At 33.1% G+C, this 9,645-nt stretch overlaps 1 protein-coding gene across 1 annotated transcript; it reads right to left on the bottom strand.

Annotated features, from left to right (window-relative positions):
• Nucleotides 1-86: 86 nt before the first annotated feature.
• Nucleotides 87-4,444, bottom strand: LOC106636248 (beta-galactosidase-1-like protein). Its single transcript, XM_014348591.2, has 10 exons — nucleotides 4,279-4,444; nucleotides 4,038-4,207; nucleotides 3,803-3,953; nucleotides 3,579-3,642; nucleotides 3,382-3,476; nucleotides 3,059-3,289; nucleotides 2,809-2,980; nucleotides 1,762-1,880; nucleotides 825-1,241; nucleotides 87-761 (listed from the first exon to the last, which is right to left on the bottom strand). The coding sequence occupies exons 1-10, from the start codon at nucleotides 4,348-4,350 to the stop codon at nucleotides 333-335; spliced, it is 1,920 nt and encodes a 639-aa protein (XP_014204077.2). The 5' UTR covers nucleotides 4,351-4,444; the 3' UTR covers nucleotides 87-332.
• Nucleotides 4,445-9,645: the final 5,201 nt, after the last annotated feature.

Here is a 9,645-nt window from a genome sequence, read left to right as displayed (position 1 = left end):
AGACGATCTTTCGTATGATCCTACGCACAAGCAAAATTTAGAGATTAATTTAATTTATGATGATTATAACTAACTAAAAATAAAGTTACTCGAAAGATATTTTTTTAGTAGAGGGAAGTGAAAAATAAACAGAGAAAAAGTAAACATAAACATTTTGATTTGATGAAAAGTTGTACTTCAAAAAGTAGAGTAAAAGAAATGGCTAGTTACAATCCTAGAGCAACAAGTAAAATTAAAATTTATGTTTATTATTTTATGGCCATGGTCAACCCTTACAGAATATTTTCATCGAAAAAGTTGAAAACCGTGCATCAGCGATCCTTCGAAGAGAATCAGGCAGCTAACTTTGGTTTCCTAAGACGATCTAATACTGGCGCAATCTGGAAATTAATCTCACGATTCTCGGGCACGTACTCCAGCTCGACCAGCACCAGCTTGTTCAGCCCTTCCTTCAGATACGGCGCTGGTACGTACAGTGTCATCTGCGGCCCCATCAGAGCCCAATACCGGCCGACATTGTAACCATTGACGAACGCGATCCCTTTACCCCACTCGGCTGTATTCAAATAAGTATCACGCGGATCTCCGGAGACGTTGAAGTGCCCGACGAGAATCTGCGGTCCACTACTCAGGGTTCTCACCTCCATGTACCTTTTGACCTCGACAGCGTCCAAGCTTGATTCAAAGATCGTATCGAATTTAAAACCGGTCGCGTTCCACGGTGAAATTTCGACGTCGTTCAACGTCACGTTGAATATCCCCTGGAAAATAATCATCGTCAGCAGCCATCATATGTTTATTCAAGTGCAACGTAGATACCTCACCTTGAAGTCTTCAACGTCGACATTGCCAAAGTTGACCCGGCCTTGATTTTCCACCAGCAGCTTCAGGCTTCTGGCCCCAGGAGTTTTCAGGTGCACGCTCCTTACGTTGTGCGTCCTACTGAGCACCCCGGACAAATTGTCATCGAAATAAACGAGGGCTCGGTCTTTCGGAGTCGCGTGCAAAGTAGAGTCGTCTCTCGAGCTTTCGCCCACTGGTAGGTCCGCGGTGTACAGAACGAGCCAATGTGGGAGGTTCAGAGCTTCGAAGGTCGGCGGTTTTGTGGAGTGCACTGTTTTGCTGCCAAACAGGTGACGTGCTTCTGGATCGAACAGCCGCAAAACTGCCGTCATTGGTACAGTACCGTAGTCTCCTTTTACCGATACGTTGGGCGTTGGTACGTTGGGCAGTGGAAGGTACTGGAGGGAATGGCAACGGTTCAACAATCTAATTTTTAATATTAATTTTTTTATGTTTTTAGGTATTTGTAGCAATAATTATCACGAATCATGCGCCGAGTTTCGTGTCATGCACATGCTGATTAATCAAGTGGTACAAAATTTTTAGATCAAGTGACAGAAACAAAATAATTATATTATCTAGAAAACAAAAAATATTACTTGATTTCAACTTCCATGATTTATTTCGACACGTGGTAAAAATATTGTTTTCTAATTAGTTGGTAAATTCTTTTAACAGTGTTTTTAAAGTAATTATTGTTGAAAAATATATTTTGATTAATACTTATAAATTACTGGGCAGCTCAAATGCTAGAATTAAATTATTTCTCATTAAATAATTTATGTACGATGATTAATGTTTTCAATTAAAAAAATAACATGTCTGCAGTAAAAAGTACTTTAAAAAATCAAGTAAATTTTTTTACAATAATAACGTTAATAAGTACTGGATGCAGGTTAACGTAAAAATTGTAGATACCTTGGAAACGGTTTTTCTAATATCAAAATATTTTGGGGTCGGGTCACCAGCTTCGGTCAAAGGTGCATCGTAATCGTAGGATGTCAAATCCGGTATGTAGTTGTCAAATATGTTAGCGCCTAGAAAAATTACAGTGTTTTAAAAAGTTATATCAAAAAGCAATTTCATAATTAACGATTTACGTTCAAAACTGGTAAAGGGCACCAACAGTTGAACAGAAATTCATGAGTCACTCACCAAATCGTAGCAAATTGTTGATGCTACTACTGTTACAATTATTAGTGCCTCTTATCGACTGTAAGAAGTTGAAAATTAAATTGCTTTCTCATCGTCAGAATAAAGCAATGTAATTTTTTATACACTACCATAACTGACAACTAAATCATACCTAATATTTAAACTCATAGAAAATTCAAATAAACTACATTCTACAATCAAATCAATAAAATTGAAAATTTTCACTCTTTAAAAATCGAAATAATTCCTTACACTTAACAAAACTGTGAAAGAAACAAATCGTCATTTTGGAACGGCTGTGTATTTAATAATAAAATAAATACACTATTCCTAGAAGTAGTTCCAACTTTTTCAGGTTTTACACATTACCAAAGGTACTTTCATGTCATAAATAATCCAACCTAATATTTAAATACCGTTGTACTAACAAAAACAAACATAAACAAAAACCGTGGTAACATTAAAACTTCAGAACACCACAGTTATTAGTTACTTTGTAGTTATAATATAGTTTTTTAATTATGTATAGTCTAGAAACCTTGAAAGATTAGTGGTGCCATAAATATTGTACATATTTGAGCTTATAAAAAATTTCAGTTTCGTATACAACAGTTATATACTTCTCAAGTTGGTAATTGTTTATAAATTTAATGATAGAAAAAGGTTCTTTATTATGTGTAAGACCCGACATACTAACGCACCATGACGCTAGTCTCTTGAGATATTTTATCCATTTTTTAATATACAAATATTCTTAAAAAGTAGAAAATATTTGTTTAGTGTTTAGTTTCTTTACCCAATTCAAATTACCTGCAGTAAAGGCAAAGTTAGTTCCACCGTAGAACATATAAAAATTGACAGATGCTCCGACAGATAGCATCTCGTCGAGTTTTTTCGTCACATTGTAGCTATTAACTCTCGGGAAGGGCTCCTCCCAATGGGCCAGCCATCCGGGATAGAATTCTGAGTTTACCAGTGGCCCCTGAATCATAAAATTGACAAGTTAAAAAAATGGATACTGATAAAAACAAGCGTGACTATAGCGCCAGGGTTTCATTACTTTTGGTTCCGATTCTCGCATGAGCTTGAAGTTATACGTGACGTTTCCAGAAGTGCCAAAGTCAATGGTTGCATAAGCTCCCGGGACGGATCCGCAGCGTAGCGCTTGTCTGGACGATCCGTCGGTCGTATACAAAACGGCGTCACTTCCGACGTGGCCTTTGATGATATCGCGCAGTTTGTTCATGTATTTTTTATCGCACGCTTTGAAGCTTCCGTACTCGTTTTCCACCTTTAAATGCACGAATGTAACGGCTTGCCGTGGAAATATTTTAGTGATCAACGATATCCGTTGTCATTGGGCATATCGCTGGTAGATTTTACCTGAACCATAATAACCGGTCCGCCATTGCCTCTCAACAACGGCTTCACTCTCGTTAAAACTTGATTCAAATAGTCCTCCGCGTACTTTAGATATCCTTTGTTAAAAAAAAAAAAAAAAAAAAAAAAAAAACATTTTCGTAGTTGTGGTTCGTGAGCTTTGTGGATAAGGTTTTTTCGATTGGTGTTTTTTTACGTACTTGTATCGCTGGTGCGCAGTTTGATGTCAGGCACTCGACTAAGGAGCCAGTATGGAAAACCTCCCTAAAAAATATTACAAACAAGTAACTCAATATCAGAATCGTACTGTTCTGAACACGTGTAAAATCCAAATTCAGGTATATTGTGTCTTGAAGCGCGAAAAAAAGTTTATATAATTTTACATCTAATCAGTTTGTCGATTAGCGTTAGGGTAATCTCTTACAAAATCTCTTTCAGCGCAGATGTATGGCCCTGGTCTTAACAAAACCAACAAATCCTCTTCTTGAGCTAGTTTTATGAATTTTACGAGATCCGCATCCCCATCCCACACCCATTTATTTGGTTCAGGTTGGTGTAAACTCCATTCGACGTATCTATCGGTATTTTTAATTTTGCAAAATTGATATTTTTATAACCTCTTAAATGTCTTCATTATTTATTTGAAACTACGGGCTTACGTTGAAACAGCATTTAATCCAGCAGCTCGAATTTTTCTCAGTCTGTCTCGCCAGTATTGATGGGGAGTGCGGAAATAATGAAAACTGCCACTGACATACCTGAACGGCCTACCATCGAGTAAGAATTGATTGTTTTCGTAGTCGATGGCAAAACTTCGTTCATTATCGACCTATGAATAAACCGGACATGTACAATTACTAATACTTTATGATGGAATGATAAAATAAAAAATATACTTGCATGATTTTCTGCTTGAATAGAACTACAGCAAAGTAGTGCCAAACACAGGAACAAAAATAACATTTTCAACATATTTTTTTTTCTACCGTAACTGTACTAATGCTCTTACACAACAAGCTGTCAGTCACGAACTGGTATTTCTCTTTCCTACTAAATACTACCGTAATCAGAGTTCGTGCGTTTAAATAAACATAGACAACGAATCAACTGGGTTAATCTCATTGATAATACGCTATCTCAAGTATTGTTGATTTTTCTTTCTCCCGTTGCTGTTACTATGTGAGCTTTAATATATCTAAATAACTATGTACATGTTATTTAAAAAACAAAAACATAAATATACGTTTACAATGATGAATATCTTAATGTGGAAAACTTTAAAAGTATGTAAAAATTTTTTTTTGTATTTTAAAAAGTATGAATATTATATTTAATTTAAAAAAAATTGTGTACACGTACTATATTATATATTTATAATTATGCATACTTCCTTGTTTTTAAAATTATGTGTTAAATTTAATTATTTAAAACAAACTGTTGTTTGGATTGAAACATTTAAAATAATTTATATTTATGTCACGTTTTGCAATACTTGACATAACTTAGAACAAAGGATTTTTAAATATTTTATTTTCTTGGAAGTAACTTTTATAACATCGTAAATAATGTATCAAATGGCTATTATTGATTTTCTTATACGAATGCATTCTTTAAATTAGAGAATTATTTGCATAATTAAAAGTTTTCCTCTATAATTTATTTTTATTTTGTCTTCAGGGTATCGTTGCCCTTATATACATATTTTTTTTTTTTTTCACTATTTAGTTAAAATAATTATTATTCTTTTTTTTTACAAGCAACTTTTTTCGTTATTTGTTTTAATTTTATTTAAATATTAGTTTTTTTTATTTATGTGCCTGTCAGCCAATTGCTGTTTATGTATGAAAAAGTCATATTCAAATTTCTTTTTCAACAGTTGTTTTATAATTTCTCTTTAGTAAGAGCTTATACATTGACCCCTTCTTTTATTACCAATTAAATCTGATATAAAATTTTTAAAATCTTTCTAAAGTGATAATATAGATAAGCCATTTCGTTATGTTAGCTAGGATAGTTTAATCCATTCAAGATTATTAGTGCAGATTCTTCGAGAATTAGAAATCGTCTTTAACATCATGGAGCATGTGATCGGAGGCTCTGTGCTTTGATCTACGGTAGATAAACTTGTGGATAGAGAAATTTAAATACTTTCTTCTTATACAACTGAAGTCAAATTGTAATAAGGCAATAATCGAACATATAATTGCAAAAAGCATTAATATTTCTTATTCAATCTACTATTTCAACAATAAATTAGTGAGATGACTATTATACAAGTAAAAAGTTGACAGTGAAATAGAAAAATCAGTGTTGTGTAGTCAATAACGAGAATCGTTCCTAAGAAAAATTTTTCAAATATTAGGGTGATTAACAATTAATTTCTCCAACTTAATGCTTAATTCTTGAAATTTTAACAATTTTAATATCACTGGACAGATGTATAAATATAAATGTTTTGAAAGTCCAGTACCCTGACTTTGCGCAATAGACGATATAAGTTGGCTTTTTAACACATATCGATGACTCGAAACTAAATTTTTTTTTCTCACAAACGGATACCTAGTCATGTATTTTTTAATGTTCTTTAAGTTTGATTAATTGTTGATTCTGTAAAATTTATTTTGAGTTGCTTTAAATAATATCAAATATGGTTTATTAAAACGTTTTTTAAATTTGTATAATTCAATTCATGTTCAGTACATTTTTTTCTCTTGGATCTATTTTATTATATTTTAAATTGTAAGTTTCTTTTCACGTTGAATTTTATAAAGATCTTCTACGATTAACACATGATGCATTTAATATGGTTTTTAGGTACAAAACATTTTTACTCTTTTGTTTAAATTAAGAAAATAAATGTAGTAAAATAAGGGAATGAATGAATGAATAAATATAAACAGAAGGTGATTTTTTTTTATTTGATGATTCATGAAACTACTTTATCAGCAAGTAAAGTAATATTAAATCATATTTAGACGAACTGTTAACCCTATACTATTGCTACGTTAAATTATTCAATTAGAAACGCAATAATTTGTAGCACAATCTTCCAATTTTAAGGTAAATTTGGTCACGCATCCTACTTTTGTCTTTAACAGTCTTTATTTAATAGTTAACATCAGATCTGTAGCACAATTTCGTGTGTATTACGTGAGTCATTATAAAAATTTGTGGCTACCAATTGCTAATAGTTTAATCCAATTCACTTCAAAAATTAACTAAGTGGCTCACTAGTTATCTCATTAGGTGATTTTATTTTTCAAAGAATTAACTTATAACGGATTATTCGTGCTACACAAAAAGTTGCCGGAAAAATTAGAAAACAACAGACAAAAGTCATGGTTGAATTCTGTTTCGTCACGTCATCATGTTAAAGTTTTCCATGACAGTAGTAAACAAGTTTTGTGCTTATACTTTTATTTACCGACAGTATGAAAATGTATGTATTACGTGATTGTGATAACCAAAATGAATAATGTATTCGGCGATATGTCTGTATCGTATTTATCTGTACGAGTTATCAAATGTACGTTTCTATACACTTCTCGGCTTGAATTTTTAATTGATACACTAGCGGATTCTTGACTACTTTTTATCAACATTGGGGTAAATTTCCGTTGAGTTCATTCAAGGCATCCTAAGTGAATGGATCTACATCATTAAAATTTTTAGGTATATATACAATTCTATTGAATTTTACAATGTTCTTGAAACTACATTTGTTATGAAAAGTCGTTCTATCCAAACTCTACTTAAATATGATGGAATTCTTACAAGTAGTCTCGGGGGAGGGAGGGTGTTCGCAAGTACATTGGTCCTGCATTTTTAGAAAGACTTTCACAAGGAGTGCTTGCGGGCGAAGGAGGTTACATTAGATAAGACAAGCACAGCAGGGTTTCGATAGGAGCTCATCGACCTCGTCGTTATCCATTGTTCAGGTTATACGTATCCAAAGTATGTTCAATTGCAACCAAAAATCAAATCTTCTAACGTGCTCGCGCTGGATAGAAGTGGTGTTTCCAAAGCTTTCGAGCTTTCAGATGTTGAGGTAATACAAATTTTACTTAATACCGAGCTGCCTCGGAAAACAATTAATAAGATTCAAAATGTTCTTCGTAAGCTTAAATAAGCATAGGTAATCAATCAGGTGATTTTTCATCGTATGCTATAGCATACCCATTTGACAAATTTTTACTCCAAAAGCAATGTTTATAAGAAATGTTTGATACGTGAAAAAGATTTCTTGATCATTTAATACATTTGTCCATGTTTTTCTTATTTTCCAAATATTGAATTATAAGTATCACCTCGAGTACAGAGCTAATATGACATGTATTATTTGTATAATCGAACATATACCATATAATATTTTAGGATTCAGTTTATAATTGTGACTGAGTTGTAAAGAAGTACAATTACATACTTATGATAATGACTGAAATTTATACAATTCCTTATTTATTATTTTTAATTCATACGGCAACATCAGGTAATTGGTACATAAATTGTCGTACTTTACCCTAAAATTTTAACTTTTTTCTTACCCATAAGGAGAAGGAGGGATAAGAAGAAATGAAGCTTTCCCGTAGATTTTTTCGACGTACATAAATAAATACACTCTTCTCCGTATGTAGTCTTTTTAAGACACTATTTGGTGTAAAACCTGTCCTGTTGGTAGGACAGACATTTAATAAGCTGTCCCCAATCTCAAGGTACCACGAATCAAGTAGCCTTAATACGTCAAAATGGGAATCAATCACAGTTGGTCAGTGTATACATCGTTCATTCAAAAGAGAATGAGAGAAATACAAAGAAACTTTAAATACACATCATGGATGAAGTAATTAGCTGGTGATTACATCACGATGTAGGGAGTGACGAGCAGATGCAGCTTCATTAACAAATACGATACGTAGAGTTACTATCGTTGCACGGGGTCTAGTAAATAAAGCAACATGTATTACGGGAACATAATTTATTGTCTGCTGCATAGTGTCTGATATTTCCATTGGTGTATACATATTCCGGACCCCCCCTTTACTCTTTACGGGAAGAGCGTCAGGAGAAAACAGTAAACGCAAATCATAAGTTGAATAGTGTTTTAAAAAATTTTTTTTCTCTATAACTTGTAATTTTTCAGAGATTTCAACAATGTGAGCATATATACACACAACAGGAAATAATTTTCCTCACATTTTTTCTTGATAAGATTTCAAATAAAGTAGGATTTATGGTTGAATGGAGAAAAATGATTGCAGCGGATGTTTTCTAGATCCAGAAAAGGTTTATTAATTTTTTTTTTATTCATGGTTTGCGTAATAACAAACATTTTTTTTCCACATCCAGCACCTTCAACGGAAATTCATTTTTTGAAAATATCTTTAGCTTACAAACATTTAGTATGCACGTAGGTATATTGCTGAATTGGAAAACTAGTTCATTTTCATAGTTAAATAATCAATTTAATTCCCAATTTAAAAAATTAAAGCTACTTAAGTTATTGATATTTATAAGCGCTCAGATGACATGAAATTTTCCAAATGATAAATTAGTTGAATCCAAAACAAGTCATTCATACTTTTTCTGCATGTCTTGCTATTTCGTTCATCTACAAATTTTGTTATAAAAAAAAAACTACGCTTTATACCTCACCTTTTTAAAAACAAAACGAAACAGAAAGGAATAATTATTCCGAATGCATGAATAAGCATGAAGCTCAAAGTGCCTCGCATTATCAAAACGAATCATTTTGCAGTATTGCAAAAGCTGTTTTTTTTTGCCACTGGTCCAGCTTATACGTCATTATTAAAACTTTGTCGTTCACTTTGAATCCAAAAATGAGGTCCTTTCAAGCAACCACAAGTAAAACCCGCTACCAGCTGAGTTGACGAACAATCGTCGAGAAATCATTTACAAAAGGCAAGATGTACGTCCTCATTTTAAAAAATCGTGATATCTCAATTACGGCGTGGGCCCAATGTAGCTCCATTTTGAACCGATCCTCACAATTAACATCCAAGTTCTAAGAAAAAGAAGGAAGAAAGAGAAGAATAAAGCGAAAAACAAACACGTATAATTTTCGAAAGGGCATTTCGAAAGCCATAATTTGCGAGTACAGCGCGACACTGGCGCCGATCGCGTAGACAGGAGTGAAATAGAAAAATATACGGAGAGTCTAGGCGCTCACTGCTTCGTGGAAAACGATTAAACAAACACTTTTCAGAATCGTTCAAGCTAATGGGGTAATAGATACAGCATTGGAAGCTG

The sequence above is a fragment of the Copidosoma floridanum genome, unplaced genomic scaffold (genome assembly GCF_036245765.1).
Source record: "Copidosoma floridanum isolate Cflo_tuat_1 unplaced genomic scaffold, Cflo_Japanese_pri ptg000013l, whole genome shotgun sequence".
In the NCBI taxonomy this organism is placed as follows: Eukaryota; Metazoa; Arthropoda; class Insecta; order Hymenoptera; family Encyrtidae; genus Copidosoma; species Copidosoma floridanum.
The sequence above is the reverse complement of the archived record's forward strand: the minus strand, read 5'-3'. Positions and strand labels throughout refer to the sequence as shown.

What these genes read in the sequence shown, in the direction of transcription:
- LOC106636248 (XM_014348591.2), bottom strand. Translation starts at nt 4,350, where the DNA reads ATGTTGAAAATGTTATTTTTGTTCCTGTGTTTGGCACTACTTTGCTGT. An exon ending in TGCGAGAATCGGAACCAAAA is followed by an intron (nt 2,981 to 3,058) that starts GTAATGAAACCC and finishes TTTATGATTCAG; the next exon opens with GGGCCACTGGTAAACTCAGA. An exon ending in TAACTTTGCCTTTACTGCAG is followed by an intron (nt 1,881 to 2,808) that starts GTAATTTGAATT and finishes TAATTTTTCTAG; the next exon opens with GCGCTAACATATTTGACAAC.